Source organism: Sarcophilus harrisii, chromosome 4 (assembly GCF_902635505.1).
Source record: "Sarcophilus harrisii chromosome 4, mSarHar1.11, whole genome shotgun sequence".
NCBI lineage: Eukaryota > Metazoa > Chordata > Mammalia > Dasyuromorphia > Dasyuridae > Sarcophilus > Sarcophilus harrisii.
In genome coordinates, this window is record NC_045429.1 from 454,165,284 (window position 1) to 454,182,186 (window position 16,903).

Sequence of the window (16,903 nt, forward strand, 5' to 3'; positions counted from 1 at the left end):
GTTAGATCTTCTCTTTGTCAAAGAAATCCACTTCCATCAGAATACATCCTCACACAGTATCGTTGTTGAGGTATATAATGATCTCCTGGTTCTGCTCATTTCACTCAGCATCAGTTCATGTAAGTCTCTCCAAGCTTCTCTGTATTCATTCTGTTGGTCATTTCTTACAGAACAATAATATTCCATAACATTCATATACCACAATTTACTCAACCATTCTCCAATTGAAGGGCATCCATTCATTTTCCAGTTTCTGGCCACTACAAACAGGGCTGCCGCAAACATTTTGGCACATACAGGTCCCTTTCCTTTCTTTAGTATCTCTTTGGGGTATAAGCCCAGTAGAGACACTGCTGGATCAAAGGGGCTGCACAGTTTCAATTGATCATTGATGGACAGAAGCAGCTACACCCAAAGAAAGAACACTAGGAAATGAATGTAAACTGCTTGCATTTTTGTTTTCTTCGCGGGTTGCTTTTTACCTTCTGAATCCAATTCTCCCTGTGCAACAAGAGAACTGTTCGGTTCTTCACACATCCTATTGTATGTAGGATATACTGTGACATATTTAACATGTATAGGACTGCTTGCCATCTAGGGGAGGGGGTGGAGGGAAAGAGGGGAAAAATCGGAACAGAAGTGAATGCAAGGGATAATGTTGTAAAAAATTCCCTGGCATGGGCTCTGGCAATAAAAAGTTATTAAAAAAAAAAAGAAGAAGAAAAATAAAAATATGGGAGGTAACAAAAAAGAAAAAAGAACCAGCTCACCAAAACAGAAACCTCCTGGTCTGGGCCTGAAAATCAGAATCCCACTGCCAGCTGATGACTCAGGCCTCCAGGGCAAGGTCCCTTCAGTGGGATAAGGTGGGAGGGAAGGAACTTAACTCCTGTTCCAGAGAGATCCCGTTAATCCCAAAGTTAACTAAAGATTAAAGAAGAATTTTACCACCCGCTCCTTAATAGTATTTTATTTTCTTTTTCTAATCACAGGTAAAGAGAGTTTTCAATGCTTACTTTTGTAAGACTTTGAGTTCCAATTTTTGTTCTCCCTCCCTTTTCCCCTCCCCAGGGCTGACAAGCAATCTGATATGAAGAGTTTAAAGGCCTTCCAGGCCATTGAGGGCTTTACAGAGATAGGATTAGGGGAGGTGTAGCCCAAGGGCTGATGATGGAGGAAGGAGAGTGTAGCCAGGGAGGGGACGAGACCAGGAGAGAGTGGAGGGGATGGTGAAACCCTCACACAGGATTTGGGGTTACAGGGCGGAGGGACGGGTGCAAAGGGAAGAGAAGGGCCTTTCAGGAGTGAGGAAGGGGCCCAGCTGGGGCAGGACCATTTCTGCAGTGGGAGGACTGGGTCATGGGGAGGACTTTCAGTGCCAGCCCATGGGCCGTGCCCAGAGAAGAGCCTGGTCTCCAGCCCTTTGTTTGTTGGAAAGGCTGCGGGAAAGTGGAGGCGCTTGGGCCGAAGGCAGCAACAAAGAAGGAAGCAGGTGTGAGTTACAACTGTTTATTGGCACAGGGTCTTCCCCTCCCACCGTTCGTGTAAAAATAAACTCTGCCCCACCCCCGCCCCTCCTGCCTCATCCCCCCAATTTCTGGAGGACACCCCAAGCCCGGGGCCCTAAGACACTGTGGTTGTCCCCGTTCCCTCCAATCCCTTCCTTGGCAGCTTGAACCAGGATATGGCCTGCAAAGGCTCCGCCTCAAAGCTGACGGTGGGGGGGGGGGGGGGGGGGGGGGAGCATCTGGGAGTTGCCCCACAAGGGTCACCTCCCAATGCGGGGGACGGGGTGGGGGTGGGGTCCGGGTGGGACCTAAGGACCTGAGGCAGGGACTCAATGGAGACCCCGCCAGGCCGGGGGTCCTGAGGAGGGGCAAGGAGTTCTTCAGGGAGGCCGCAGGGCCCGGGGCCTACTCTTCTGCGTCCCTTCAAACCTCAGAGAGTTCACAGTCTCGTAGCTCCCGAGCCAGCTGACCACAAGGCCCCTTAGTGGGTTAATGCAGGAGGGAAAGGACTTGGATCCTGGTCAGAGAGATCCCCTCAATCCCAAGCCTTTGCAAGCCCCCCCCCCCCCAGGCACGGCCCCACACCCACCCCGGGATGCCCGGCCCACCTGCGCAGGAAGGGGGGCTGTCACAGTGAAGGAGGGAGGGGCCTGGCCACCTCCAACCAGCGGCACATCGTGGTGGTTGAGGAAAATGGGTCAGGACTGGGGGCTCCAGAGAGGGCCCACCCAGCAGAGGGAAGCGAGGGTCGGGTCTCACTCGGCTTTCGCGGCTTCCTGATCTCCGGGGAGAGGACACAGGGGTCTGGCTCCCTGGGAAGGGGAAGGGACTGGAGGGGGGGCTTTCCGAGGGCACCGCCCGCTCCTGGTCCTACCACACCTCACAGAGTTGCCCGGGATTCATGGGAGAGCCGACAGGGCAGTCGAAGTGTCGAAGGAAATCCCGGGAGTTGGAGAGCGTCCCCAGCACTCGGAAGCGGGCGGGGCTGTGGGGGTCTGTCACCAGGCCCTCGTGGGAGCTCTCGGGGGTCCGCACCGAGCACCAGACCTGCGGGTCAGGACAAAGATGCAGATGCCTCCCTCTGCCCCCCTTCTCTGCTCTTGACTCCTCCCAGTGAAGAATTGTCCCTGAAAGTTCCCCCCTTTTCCTTCAGATTCTTAACAGCTCAGCCTTGATTTCCCCAGTGAGGCCCAAAGCAAAGCGGCCCCAGGTGGGGAGGGGGCAGCCTGACCTGAAAACCTGCTTCTTCCATTTACTCTGGTGTGGCTTCAGGCGAGTCTCTGGGTCTCCCTGGGGCCTCAGTTTCCCCATTTACAAAAGGAAGGATTAGAGAACTATCCTGCTCCTGAGACCCAGCCCAGTCCCAGTCCCTTCCCCCACAGGGTGAGACCAGCACCAGATCCGAGCTGGGAGGGGGAATTCCAGGGGACAAATCTATGGGAATTAAGCCTTTGTAGGATGTTGATGCTCTGGGCCATCCCTGGCAGCTGCCCAGTGATGGGGAGTGAGGGCAGGTCTGAAGTTAACAGTGGAGCAGGAAGGGGGAGGATAAGCATTTACAGAGTGACTACTGTGTGTATGGCGGGGGCGGGGGAGGGGGAGGCCTGAGCCAAGCTTTTTACAAATATCTCATTTGAGCCTCACAACAATCCCCAGAGGTGGGCACTATTGTCCCCATTTTACAGGTGAGCAAACTGAGTCAGAGATCAAGTCTCTGAGGTCTCCCTGACTCCAGGCCTTTGCTCAGGCATTACCCAGCGGCCTCCTCAGGGAGTCGGTCAGCTCCTCCGGGACCCCAAACTCAGGAAGAACTCCCCAAACAGGCAGCCCTGGCGAGGCAGCAAGAGGTTTTAGTGTCTCAGGAAAAGGCCGGGTTCTAGCCCAGATTGGGAGCCGGAAAGAAACTTAAGGAGGTCGCCTGGTTCCTTGCCTTCATTTTTTGTGTGAGGAAATGGGCAGAGAGGACCAGGCTTGGAGTCAGGGAGCCCCGAGTTCAAATTCAGCTTCAGACACTCAGCCATGTGGTCCTGGACAGATTGTCTCCAAAATAAACCAAAAACAGGACACTGAGGCCCAGGGAAGAAGGTGGCTGAGGGCAGAAGTGGGAACGGAGGCAGAGGAGCGGGGAGGTTTCCTCCGTTAGCTGGGGCTAGGGGAAGGGGGGTTCTGATCCCTGAGGCAGGCAGGGAGAAGGCTCTGGTGGAGCTCAGGGGAGTTCCATGGTCCCACCCCCTGGGGAGGTCGCCCAATCTGAAATCCAAGTTACATCAAACCCAAGACCCTCCCTCTTCACAGCTCTGGAGCGACCCCACTTCTCCCCCTTACAGCTACCTGACCTTTCAGGGCTGAGCCTGCCAGCTAAGGCCCTGCCCCAAACTCATCAGGGGCTCCCTTTCTGATAATTGGGAGTCCCACTGAGGAATCTGGCTTTCATCGGCTCCTCCTCTTTCTTTCAGATTCCCCTTCATTTTGTCTGTAACCTTTTCCCTAAATAAATCTGCCTTTCGCCCAAGAGAATGGCCATTGGGACATCTTCATGTGGCCGAACCCCAAGTTTGGGGTCTACCGTCATCTGGAGCCTCAAACCACATTATTTGGGGCCAAACCCACATCAAGGAGGACACTCGAACCCAAGACCTGTGATTCCCATACTCTGAGACCAGGAATCCAGTGAGGGGTTAAGGGAGAGTCCACGGAACCCAGTGAGGACCTAGGAGGGGAGGGGGCCGGGGGCCGGCACGGAGGCAGCTGGCTCTTGGTTCTGCTCAGAGCTACAACTCCTATGGATCATTGACAATGTTCCAGCCCCCAAGGTGCACCATGATGCTTAGAGCCAAAGAGCCAGGGCTTCCCATCTCATGTGTCTCAGCTGGTCTGGCTGCGAGGGCCGGACCTCTGGGAGTTTCACAAGAAGGAGTTCCCTGGTCCCCAGCAGTTGCAGCCCCTGGCCCTCCTCTAAGTGGGAAACGGAGGATGAAAAGCGAAAAGGGAACGATCTTGGCTTCTGAGGAGCTTCCCCAGAACCCATTGCATCCTGATCCACAGGAAGGGCGAGTCTGCGCTCCTCCTCCCAAGCTTCTTGCCCTTAGAAGAGACTGCCTAACTGGTCATTATGATCTAATCATAGCAAATGGTCGGCCCCACCCGTGCCTTCCCCCCCCCCCCCAACTCTGCCCATGAGGCTTGACTACAAAGGGATAGGAGGCGGCCCCTCCCAAGCCTTCGCCTCCCTGGCCCTGCCCATTAGACTTACCCACCATGGCATGGAGGACTTGGACTCCTGTGCCCCCGATCTCAAAGATCTGAACTTTTGTCCGAAAAGCCATTCCCGGCTTGGGAAGGTTAGCGCTCAGCTTCCCCTTAGTGAGGATTATTGAGGAGAGCGAGAAGTTCCCAGAATAATACTGGCCTTAGAAAGCTCTTTTCCAATCGCTTTATTCTCTCAAAGGCTCCGAGAGCTGGGGAGCACTTTATCCCCACTTTACAGATGAGGAAGCTAAAGACCGGAGCTAGTCCAGCAGAGATGCTGTTAGCGGGGCGGGTTTATAAGGGGTCTGGGTATTTACAGGCCCCGGCACCATACCTGGTTAGTAGCTCCTAGAAACGCATGTGGGTCATGGGTACCATTGTCCCCATTTTATAGATGAGGAAAAGAATGGGAGAAATCGCTTGCTAACTAGGAGGTATCTTAAGTGGGACTTGAACCCAAGACATGGGATCATAAAGATTTCAGATTTGGAGTTTCAAGAGACTTGCAGAAGTTGCTCAGAGCAATCCTCTGATTTTTCAGAAGAAACTGAAGCCCACTGATTTTCTGCTCGGGGACTCGGACCTCTTGGTCCCTTTCTCCGCATCTACAGTTTCCAGGCTGTGGGTGGCAGCTCCCTGACAGTTTGAACTTTCAACCTACCTACTTCATAAACAGAATCATTAGGTATTTCTTTGGCCTGGAAAAAAAATTACTATTTTACTAATAAGGCCATGAGCCAAGGAAGTTTGGAAACCAAAAGGAGGATGAGGAACAGAAGAAAGAGAGTTTGGGAGTAGAATGGCCTGGATTCAAATCTTTTCCTCAATTTGTTCATTTTCCTTCTCTGGGCCTCAGTTTCCCTATCTGTCAAATGGAGAGATTGGATTTCTTCATCTCTTCCTTAGACCTTACTTGCTATGCTCCTGAACTGGAGTAATTTTAAGGTTCAAGAAGCAATGAGAACAGGTGAGCCAAAGCGGGGGGACAGGTTTGCTTTGGACTCCTCAGCTCTGTAGCCTGATATCTGGTAGATCCAGTCTCCAAACCCTTTGTTTCTTCTTCCTCCCAGACTCCCAGCACAACCAAGGGCAGAGGGTGATGAGAGGGAAGGGAGCAGAGAGGAGCTGGTGTTAAATGCAGCCCCGGGGTGACTGTACCTGGGCAAATCCCACAAAGAAGAGCTGGTGGTTGGTGAATCCCACGGCCGGGAGGTGCTGCTCCTCCCCATGCTTCCTCAACCACGCTTTGTAAGCCTAGGACCAAGCACAGCACGACCATCTTCAGCAGGACATTTCCATCTCCATCCCTTTGGAGCGTCTCCTTCCCCGCATACTGGGCCTGCCTGGCTTCTTCTGCCTGTCACCCAGAAAGGGAGGTGCAGAAGGCCTGGCCCCAGGAGGGAGGACCCCTCACTCACATTGTAGGCGGCCTTGAGACCCCCATTGTCAGCAATGTTCTCGCCTAACGTCTGCCGTCCATTGAGCCGCTCACCATTGACCTGGTACCGTCCGTACTGCTCCTCCATACAAGCCGTGTGGTTCTGAAAAGCCGCCAGGGACTCGTTCTGCCACCAGGGTCGGAGGTTCCCCTCTTTGTCATACTCCCGTCCTGACGGGGTCACAGAGATAAGTGGATACATATTCATTGTTGACAGAACTGCAAATTTGCAGGATCTTTTATGGAGAACGATCTGGCAATCACAGTAAGAGTTATAAAAATCATCACAACCCTTGACCGTTCCATTGCTGGGAAATGACTATAAGAGGATAATTTAAAGGGGAAAAAAAAGAAATATCTTAGTAATTAAAAAAAAAAATCCTAGAAACAATTTTTAAATGTTCAACAATTGCGGAGAAATTGTGACAGATTCATTGAAAGTTACTAAGCCAGTTCAATTCAAGTCAACAAGCATTTTTGTCAGTCACACAGTGCCAGGCACTATGCTAAAATAGTCAGTTATTTTGTGGTTAATATTTTAAAGTTTCTAAGACTTAAATTAGATTTTAATTTCATTAGTTTAGGGAACTCCTAGGATGAAAACTCCTCCCCTCCCAAAAAGCTCAGCACTTCTGAGAAACAAACTTAGGTTTAGGGATTAAAGGCTCTACCTAGTCTCAGACCTACTATGTGTTAAAGGAGGGATTAGAATCTGTCTTTGTGACTGTCCACCAGGGCATCTAACATCTGGTGGATTCGGTTCAAAATATTCAAATTCAATTCAATTCAAAAAAGAAGGAAAGGGAGGTGACCCACAGGGTTAGGGTTAATGCTCTGTGACATGAGAGATGCCAAACAGAATATCCACACTAGCCTCTGCCCCGAGCCCATGAAAGCAGAGGGGTGTGAGGATGGCTGGGCAGGACAGCCAGCCAGGAACATCCTACCTTGGTCGTCAAAGGCATGTGTCAGTTCGTGACCCATCACCACTCCGATGCCTCCAAAGTTCAAGGCCCTGAACAAGATCAATAGGTGACCTGTGAGGAGCCTGGGCCCTGGGCTTCATGTGCCTTGGCCCCAAATCCTGCACCCAGGGCCCAAGAGGTCCTGCCTCTGACCTCCTCTCCTCCAAGCCCCCTCCTATTCTACCCCATGTTATCATCCAGTGCTGCCAGCCCCACCCTAGGCTCACTTGGGGTGGCTACGGGCGTAGAAGGGGGCCTGCAGAATGCCAGCTGGGAAGACAATCTCATTCTTGGTTGGAAGATAGTAGGCATTCACTGTCTGTGGGGTCATGCTCCATCTGGACAGGTAGGTAGGGAAGGATGTGTCTCATTTGGGCAGAACTATAATGGTTTGGGCCCATCGGGTCATTCCCACTCCAAATCTGTAGGTCGGTCCCCTCTGCCCTCACACAGCCCCACTCCCAGTCCCAAGCCCAAGTCCCTTCCATCCTCCCAGAGCCCAAAGGTTGACAAGCCCCTTTCACTCTCACTGGTCCCGATTGGGGGGCTTGCGAAGCTGGTCGGCCATCACTTTGGCAGAAAAGTTGTACAAATTCAACATATTCTGGAAGAAGGAATCTTCTGAAACTTCATACTAGGAGATAAGGAAGAAAAGGAACTCTAGATATAACCTACAATCTCTCACCTCCTTGCCTTTGTATGCGCCCTCCAGCGTGCCTAGAAAGCCCTCCTCCTCCTCCTCACTGGAGCCTCTCAGAATCCCCAGCTCCCCTCAAAGCTTAGCCAGATTTAGCTCCTACAAGAGGTCTTCCTTTCCTGATTCCCACCGGGAATTACTTCGTTGTTTTTCTGTTTCTTAGTTACTCATCTCTGCTCCCTCCAGCAGAACATAAACTCCTTGAGGGTAGGGTCTTTATAGCTCCAGCTCCTCTTCCTGTTATGTGTTGTTTTCCCCAGGAGAGCACAAAAATCCTGTTCCTTTCTTTGTATTTGTATCCCTAGGGCTTAGTCTAGTGTCTAATAAATACTCTCTGTAGGGTTACCCACACCTGGCTAATAAGGTGGATGTTGTGGGTACCTTCATCTGCCGATCTGAAGCTGTTCCTAAGGGAGTGGGATATGTGGTGGACCCTGACTCAGACTCGGCAAGACGATTGTTGGGTGGGGAGAGGCAGGGGGTACTCACACCATCATAGACGTCATCCAACTCTTTGGGGTCCAAGATAAACTCGGGGAAGCCGATCATGTCGTAGATGGCATCCGCCTGCAGAGAGATTTCCACGGGATCAGAATCCCTCAGATCATTCAGCTGGTCATTCATACACTCAACATCAATGTATTTATTAAGCCCCCAGCAAGCCAGGCCTGTTATTGTACTAGGTCCTGGGGACAAAAAGACAAAATTGAAACCGACCTGACCTCAGGGAGGATCCATCCTACCGGGGAGGGATCCAACACGCTGAGAGAAATTATTCTCAATAAGCCCAAATTATGTCTCTCAAGCTTTTAAAATGTCACAATGTACAAATTCAAATAAATACAAAGCAATAACTGGAGGCCTCGACAAAACAAAGATCTGGGATAGGAAGGAGGGCTCCATCCTGTCTTCTTGGGGTTCAAGCCTTGAGATCAGCCCTGAAGGGAACTAAGCAACACAGGAGGGAAACTGAGGAGAAAAACTGTACAAAAGGGTTAGGAGGAGGAAGTCAAGGGCTTGCAAACAGATCAGTCTGCAGGGAGCTGACTTTGTGAAAAACAATGTATCCCAGAAGGCTGGATAGGCTGGAGAAAGTTGTCAGATGAGGACTTTGTACTCTATCCAAGAGACAAATGGGAGTCATCTAAGCTTCTTGAGAGCACAAATAGCAAGTTGACCACTCCTGGGGGAAAGGATAGGAGCGGACAGTGATGGGAGAAAGGGAGACCAGTTAGGAGATTATGATAATCATCCATGTTAATGAGGATTTAAAATAGAGAGGAGATGGGGGGTGGGAGGGAGGATTCTGGCAAGATGGAGGAGGAGATTAGTAAATTTTAAGCTCTCCTGATTTCCCCCACAAATAGAAGAAATTTGCACCTCAGAGCTTGAACATAGACCTGTGAAAAATCAAAAAAACTTGGGGCAGAACAAGGGTCCTCCTGGTACAACCTCAGAAGATCTGAAGAAAGACCGGGGGCCGGGATTAACTCCTGCGAAGTGCAAACACCTCCGGGCTAGCATCGCAGAAACAACAACTGGGGAACCCGGGGCTAGCTGGGTGTGGCTGGAGCCTCAGAAGAAATCACAGAAACTTTCACCTCCAGGACTGTTTGTGGAGTCAGGGTCTGAGTCCAGGAAGACTGAGGGAACCTCAGCTGATTGGGAATGCTGCAGGGTCACGGCCCTGGGCAAAAAGGATCCAGCAACCAGGAGTGCAGAGGTGGGGGGGCAAGGAGGGGAGGAGGAGGCAGGCACTTGCATGAGAGGGATCTCTTGGTTTGAAGTTCCAGGTTAGAGGGAAGAGCTGAAGGGAAGCCAAAGGCACCATCCCCATCTCCACTACTATTAAAGGTATTTACACTAATATCTCTTATTAAAAAAACAAAACAAAACAAAAATGAACCAGACAAGAAAGAACCCCACATAGAAATATATGTATAGGAACAGGGAAGACCAGCATTCATCTTCAGAAGAGGATACTGAAGTTGAAAAATACAAACAAACAAACTTCTACTCCAAAGAATAATATGTAATGGGCTCCTCACCTAAAGAAAATTTATAAAAGAACTCAAAAACGAATTTAAAAATCAAATGAGACATTGAGGAAAAATTAAAAAACAAACAACAAATACCATCCAAGAAAAACAAGATTATGAAAAAAAAAGTTAACCAACTATAAAAGAATATGCAGAGTCTCAAAGATGAAAGTAACTCTTTGAAAATTAGAATTTGCCAAGGGCAAGCCAGTGAAGCTAGGAGAGATCAAGGAACAGATTTTAAAGAATGAAAAAATAGAACAGAATGTGAAACATAAGAAAAATGACAAATCTGGAGACCAAGAAGAGAAAATATAAGAATAACTGAACTGCCTAAAAGTTGTGACCAAAAAAAAAAGAACCTTGACATAATAATGTAAGAAATAATCCAAGAAAGTTGTCCTGGAATGATAGAATCTAAGGAGAAAGTAAAAATAGAAAAAATCCACTGATCACCCCCTCAAAGAGATCTTTTATGGAAAACACATAGGAATAAATTGTCTGATTTCAAAACCCCCAGATCAAAGAAAAAAATTTTCAAGAAACAAGGAAAAAACAATTCAAATATGCTGGAGCTACAATTAGAATTGTACAAGACTTAGCAGTCACAATAAAAGACCACAGCTCCTGGAATCACATCTACTGACAATCTAAAGAACTAGGCCTGTGGCCAAAAATATCATATCTGGCAAAATTGTCTATAATATTGAATGAGAAAAAAATGGAAACTCAACGAACTTGCAGATTTTTAGGACTTTCTATCAACTAAACCCAAACTTAATAGAAAATTTAACATATAAGAGTCAATATCAAAGATCAATTTCAAAAAACTCAACATGGACAAATTATTTATGATTTTTTTTTAACATGGGAAATGTATACCATATGTTTAAGGTTGACATTAACAATAGGATAGCTCAAAAGAAAGACTGAGGCTGAGTTAAGGTAAAAAATACAAATGAGATACAGAGGAAAAGTAGATACAGAGGCATCAAAGAGAGGAGGAGGGCTCTTAGTTCTGAAAAGCTACTTCCATTGGGAATGGGTTAAATAGGCAACACTATTTATATACCATGGAGAGTATAGGACCCTCCAAAATCTATAAAGAAATAAGGAGGGAGGGGGGGAATAAACAGTTAGGGAAGCTAAGAATGAGGGAAGAAGACAAGGGAGGGATTCAGGGCGGGGTAGGGGAAAATTAAGTAATAGCAAGGCAAGTTAAGGAGCAGAATTGAAGAGTTAGCAGGGATTAAAAAAAAGATGAAAAAAATTAGAGAGGAGATGAATGGGAAAGGTTGTTTAGAAGGTAGGATTAGTAAAAATTGGACTGACAGAATGTGAGCAGTGAAGGAGGAGGAAGGCTTTAAAATGACAGTCTGATGTGGGAAAACTGGGACACTAATACATTGTTGGTGGAGTTGTGAACTGATCCAACCACTCTGAAGAGCAACTGGAACTATGCCCAAAGGGCTACAAAACTGCATACCCTTGACCCAGTAGTGTCACTACTGAGTCTGTATCTAACAAAAATCAAAGGATGGAGAAGGACCCACATGTGAAAAATGTTTGTGATAGCAAAGAACTGGAAAATGAGTAGATGCCCATCAATTGGGGAGTGGCTGAATAAGTTATAGTATATAAAAGTTATGGAATATTATTGTTCTATTAAAAAAATGAACAAACTGACCTTAGAAAGGCCTGGAAAGAGTTACAAGAACTGATGCTGAGGGAAACAGGAATATGTTACACACAATAATAGCAAGAATGTGCCATGATCAACTGTAAAAGGCTTGATTCTTCTCAGGAGTTCGGTGATCCAAGGCAGTCCCAATGGACTTTGGACAGAAAATGCATCTGCATCCAGAAAGAGAACTATGAAGACTGAATGTAAATCAACATATGCTATATTCACTTCTTTTTTTTTTCTTTTTTTTTCTCTCACATGGTTTTCCCCTTTTATTCTGATTTTTCTCTTCCAATGTGATTCACAAAGCGATGTGTATTAAAAATAGGTTAATTAATTTTTAAAAAATAAAAGAGAAAGGGGCAGCTGGGTGGTGCAGTGGATAAAGCACCAGCCCTGAAGTCAGGAGGACCGGAGTTCAAATGTGATTTCAGACACTTAACACTTCCTGGCTGTGTGACCCTGGGCAAGTCACTTAACCCCAATTGCCTCAGAAATAAAATAAAATAAAATAAAATAAAATGGTACAAAGAGATGCCAGTAACCTCTATTGGCAGAGGAAAGTTTGGGTGAGGAGTTGATGCTGAGGAAGAATAATGAGTAGTCTTTTGGACAGCTTGAACTGCCTCAGGAATGTCCAGGTAGACAGCTCTAAGCCTTGCCCCCCGCCCCCCCAGCCTTCTCAATTTCAGGGTTCCTCCCCCTCCCCAGCTGCCCCTCACTTTCTCTTTGGCCGCCTGCCGTGTCTTTTCATCCATCCAAACCAGGTGTCCCAGAGCTTCTTCAAAGGCTGTCCTTATCTCGCTGATCATCCCTTCTGCCTGGGGAGGGGAGGGAGAAAAAGAAACAGGGCTGCATCCAGGCCTTTCCCGGCCCTGCCCCAGCTGGGCCGCCCGGACCCACTCCGTTCCTCAGGCTGTGCAAGGGCCAAGGGCCAGACACTCACAATCTCTTTGCTTTCTCTGTCAAACATGGCCTTCACGAAAAGGGAACCCAGGGCAAAGCCGAGAGCGTCGTCAGTGTTGGAGATGCAGGTCTGCCACCGGGGGGTACAAGACTGGGAGAGAAGAAACCGTCCTTCCCTAGGCCCATTCTCCAAGGAGAAGCTTCCACCCCGAGCTCTGGGGAAAGTGCCCGCTTTCTATCAGAGACCCGGGTGGCTCCTGCCTCTGTGGACCTGGCAAAAAGTAGGTGCTCCGAGATCCCTCCTCCGAAGGGCAGAGGTCGGTGTGGCTGTTAAATAACCAAACCCAGAACCCTCCCTCTGTCCTTCATGTCATGGATGGGGAATGGAGCCAGCTGGGGCTCCAAAGTGGGGCTCGAAGGTGGTTGTGCCAGGCTGTGCCATGGGGGGCTATGTCAGGGCCCCCCCCCCAGGCCTCAAGGGCTCTCCTGGTCCTCCTGTCTGATCCCCAGGCTCTCCTCAGACTTCCGCGTGGCCTAAATGTGCTTGCTGAGCTCTGGGTCAGGGAAGAGCCGTGAAGCCCGAGGTCAGGAGCAAGGAGGAGAGAGAACGGTCACCTTCTTTGTGCCGTAGAGAGTCTCCATCAGCTTCTCCTGCGCCGCCTCAAAGCGCCGGTCCAGGCTGGAGGCGGTCTTCTGGACAAGGTTCCAAACCAAGTAATTGTTCAGAATGCTAGCAGATAAAGGGGGGAGGCGTGAGGAAGGGCAGCAAGGGGAGATGGAGGCAGGCCAGGCCTAGGGGCAGGAAGACCTGGGTCAGAAACCCACCCAAGCCTAGTCCCAATGACCGGGCAAGTCCCTTCACCCTGTGGACCTCAGTTTCCTTGTCTGTGACAAGGGACAATGATTCCTTTGCCCCCCCCCCCAGAAAGGGTTCCATAGCCTGGGTGAATCCCCTCTCTAGAAGCCACCCCTGGGAGGTGGCTGCCACCGGGCACAAGATGCTGCAAATTTTATCCATGGGTGGAGGCAGGAGGAACTGTCTGCAAGTGGGGGGAGAGGGGGGAAATAGGGGGTGGGCATGTGTGACTCCCAGTGAGGGAGAGTAACAGCACAAAGCAGGCTCTGGCTGACGTTCACTCCAGGCTACGGGTATGGGGAGGAAGAAGCGGAGGGCATCGGGAGGAGGCAAAGGGCATGGGGAGGAGGAAGTGGAGGGCGTGAGCAGGGACAGGTCAGGCTGGGTTTGCCTACATCATCTAGAGTTTCTCTGGGCTCCCGATCGGTAGCAAGACACTACACTGAGCCCGGGGACCCCCAACATACTCTGCCACCCCTCGCGTCCACATGCTCAATTTGAGCCCCTGAGGCCCGTGGGTGCGGGCCACTCCTCCCCCACCTTCTCTCTGTACGATTGATGAGCTCCGACACCTGCTGCAGATAGTCGGTCCCATAGACCACCACGGGCTCTGCGTCGCCCAACTCCAGCGGGGACAGGGCGAAAGACAGGAAGTCCAGCCACTCCACAGAAGGGGCCAGGGCCTGGGAGCAAGGAGAGCCCAGAGAACGAGGTCAGCGAGATTTTCCCATCTGTCCTGAGCTCCGGCCCAGTCCTTCCCTCAGGCTTTTCGGCTTGTGATGCGGGCCCAGATCCTGGCCTGTTGCCATGGCAACAGCATCTGGTTGCTTAGGAATTGCAGAGAGGGATGGGGGGGGAACAGCTTGCACATCCTCCCCCTCCCCCACACATAGCCTCAGGGCACAGTCACAGCTGCTACTTCCCTCTCCCCCCTGACTAGGCCCTGGCAGCAGCCAGGGCAGAATTCTGGGATGCTCTGATGTCCTTTGTGATGGTCCCAAAGGCAAGCAGCCAATGGGAGCGAGAGCAGGAAAATCAGGACAGTCCCCGAGGCCCTTGAACCCCGGCCCCAGCTGCAGAGCAGCACCAGCTTTGCTTGGCTCACCCTGAGCACCAAGAATCTGTGGGCACCCAACCCCCCTCCCCAGAAGAAGCCCCCTGAGCCCCTCCCAACCCCCCCCCCCCCCCCACCTATCCTACCTGGAGCTCAGAGATGCTCATCTTGTTGTAGATCTTTTCCTCGTCCCGACGCTGATCCTGGGGGACCGTGATGTTGGCCAGCTCCATTTCCAGCTCTATCACCTGCTGCATCTGCTCCCTCGTGGAGTCAGGGTCACCTCCCAGTAGAGTGCCCAGTTCCACCATGTAGTCCAGGTAGGCGGCCAGCACCTGCCACAGCACCCCAACAACGTGCCAGGAGGCCCTGGGGGCTCCCTCCTTGCCTCCTGCCTGCGGTGCCCCCTAACTGCCGAAGCCTCTCTCCATCCCAGGGAGACGTGTCCCTCCGCCTCTGGGGGGTGACAAGGTGGACCAGTGGCAAGCGCTTTGGGGAATCAAAGGGACTGAGGTCTGAACCTCTGGACATTGTGGCTGTGGGACACTGGGCACTGGACACTTTCTCTCTGAGGGAAAGAGCAGGTTCCTAGTCTTATCCCTCCTCTGGCCCTTCCTATGTAACCTTGAGCAAAGTCAAAACTCCTGACGTCTCTGGAGACAGAGAGAGGGAGAGACAGAGACAGAGAATCAGAGACAAAGAGAAAGAGAGAGACAGACAGAAACACAGAGAGACAGAGTCAGAGAACCAGAGAGAGAGACTGAGAGACAGAGACAGAGAGAGTCAGAGAGACAGAGAGACAGAGACAGACAGACAGACAGAGACAGAGACAGAAAGAGACAGAAAGAGAGAGAGAGAGAGAGAGAGAGAGAGAGAGAGATTGTCTCTTCTCCTCCTGCCATAGAATACAAGTTCCTTATTTGCAGAGAATTCTTTTTTCTCGACATAGTGCCTGGAATAGAATAGGAATTTGGGAAACATGGACTTGAGAAATGTCTGTTGATTGACGGCTGTCTGGGTAAAGGGGAACATTCAGTTTGAGTGGGGAAGAATTTGGGGAATGATTGTTAAAAATATAATAATATCAATAAAACCTTTTTAAGGGAACAACAATAATAATTACCTTAAAGTATCTCTTAAAGGAGTACCTTTAAAAGTCTTTTAAGTTCTACAAAGGGAGATAGATAGATGGCTGGATGGACAGATTGATGAATAGCTACATAGACAGAAAGGATAGATAGATAATGTAATGCTCACATCACAGATAAGTATCCCCTAAGGATTAAATAGCCTTGTTTTGCTTTTTGTTTTAGGTGCTAACACCAGTTGAGAAGCCTCATGGCAAAGGCGTCCCTCTGAGCTCTCACAGAGCCTCTTTTTAGCCAAAGCTGAGTAAATAATAACCCATTCCACACTCAGCAACCAAAGATGCCCAAGAGCCAACATGGCGGCCCTCAGCAGAGAAGACCTCGCTCCCCACCCATCGCTATCCTGACGTCCCTGAAAAGGAGGGAGTCTGTCAAAGACAACGTCAGAGATAGGGCAGAAAAGGGAAAGATGGGAAGCGGGGCTCTGACCTGCCCACACCCCCATCATGATTCCAGCACCAATTACGAGCGTCCCATTCCCATCTGCAGTCTTCCAGAAGCCCCCACGAGCTCTGCAGAATATCCTTCAATGAATCTTAGGTTGGACACCCCCATGCCATGGCCCATCCTTTGCCTTATCCCTGGTGCGGTCTCTGAGAGGCCATGAAATGATTCATTTGGAGAGACCCTGGCCACAAAACGTTGGCACTCGCCCAGCTGAAGTTGGGAAGCCTTCTTGTTCTGGCCATATGACCACCGGCAGGTCCCATCCTAACTCTTGGTTTCCTCATTTGTGAGGTAGTTGGACTAGATCATCTGCTAGAACTGGGAGAAGCTTTGAGGTCTCCTCATTTTACAGATGAAGGAACTGAAGGCCACAAAAATTAAATGGCTCCCATGTCTTCAGGTCCAGCAGCCTCACCAGGGCACCTCTCCAAGACCTAAATCTTGTGCTTTTTCACAAAGCTCTCATTGATTGCATGTTGACTTCCACATCAACCACTTTCAAGTTCTCCCTCCTATCTCTGCCCTTCTTTGTTCCTACAAGTCACTCTATTGAGAAGATTGAGTTCTTATCTCTCTCTCTCTGTCTCTCTTTTTGCTGAGGCAATTAGGGTTAAGTGACTTGCCCAGGGTCACACAGCCAGTGTTAAGTGTCTAAGATCAAATTTGAACTTAGGTCCTCCTGACTTCAGGGCTGGTGCTCTATCCACTGCGCCACCTAGCTTCCCCTCTTCTCTTTCTTTTCTGTCTGAAAACATTTCTGTGGACACCATTCCTTTACTGGAGCCTTCTTGGTGAGTTCTTCTCCCGCCTCACATCCTGCCACAATACTTCACAACTTCTTTCTTTGTCAAAACTCACTTGTCCATCCTTTGTCTCCTGAATCTTGCTCACCAACCACCCGCCCTCATGGAG

At 49.9% G+C, this 16,903-nt stretch overlaps 1 protein-coding gene and 1 long non-coding RNA gene across 8 annotated transcripts in view; one reads left to right on the forward strand and one right to left on the reverse strand.

Annotated features, from left to right (window-relative positions):
• Nucleotides 1-1,043: 1,043 nt before the first annotated feature.
• The window catches only part of LOC100932890 (endothelin-converting enzyme 2), a 47,596-nt gene continuing 31,736 nt past the window's right edge, over nucleotides 1,044-16,903 (reverse strand). For 4 of the 7 annotated variants that reach the window (XM_031968110.1, XM_031968112.1, XM_031968109.1 and 1 more), the window contains 12 exons: nucleotides 14,543-14,731; nucleotides 13,883-14,025; nucleotides 13,102-13,216; nucleotides 12,527-12,637; nucleotides 12,303-12,401; nucleotides 8,347-8,424; nucleotides 7,691-7,794; nucleotides 7,388-7,498; nucleotides 7,143-7,210; nucleotides 6,176-6,366; nucleotides 5,916-6,011; nucleotides 1,044-2,555 (listed from right to left, as the gene is read on the reverse strand). In XM_031968110.1, the coding sequence (XP_031823970.1) occupies nucleotides 2,379-2,555; nucleotides 5,916-6,011; nucleotides 6,176-6,366; nucleotides 7,143-7,210; nucleotides 7,388-7,498; nucleotides 7,691-7,794; nucleotides 8,347-8,424; nucleotides 12,303-12,401; nucleotides 12,527-12,637; nucleotides 13,102-13,216; nucleotides 13,883-14,025; nucleotides 14,543-14,731 (1,482 nt within the window). In that variant the 3' untranslated portion in view covers nucleotides 1,044-2,378. The remainder of the gene's footprint in view (nucleotides 2,556-5,915; nucleotides 6,012-6,175; nucleotides 6,367-7,142; nucleotides 7,211-7,387; nucleotides 7,499-7,690; nucleotides 7,795-8,346; nucleotides 8,425-12,302; nucleotides 12,402-12,526; nucleotides 12,638-13,101; nucleotides 13,217-13,882; nucleotides 14,026-14,542; nucleotides 14,732-16,903) is intronic. The other 3 variants (XM_031968106.1, XM_031968107.1, XM_031968108.1) reach the window with 2 other exon arrangements.
• LOC116423486 lies at nucleotides 14,212-16,548 on the forward strand. The gene is made up of 3 exons (XR_004234100.1): nucleotides 14,212-14,465; nucleotides 14,574-14,716; nucleotides 15,710-16,548. It is a non-coding gene; the product is annotated as an uncharacterized LOC116423486 (long non-coding RNA).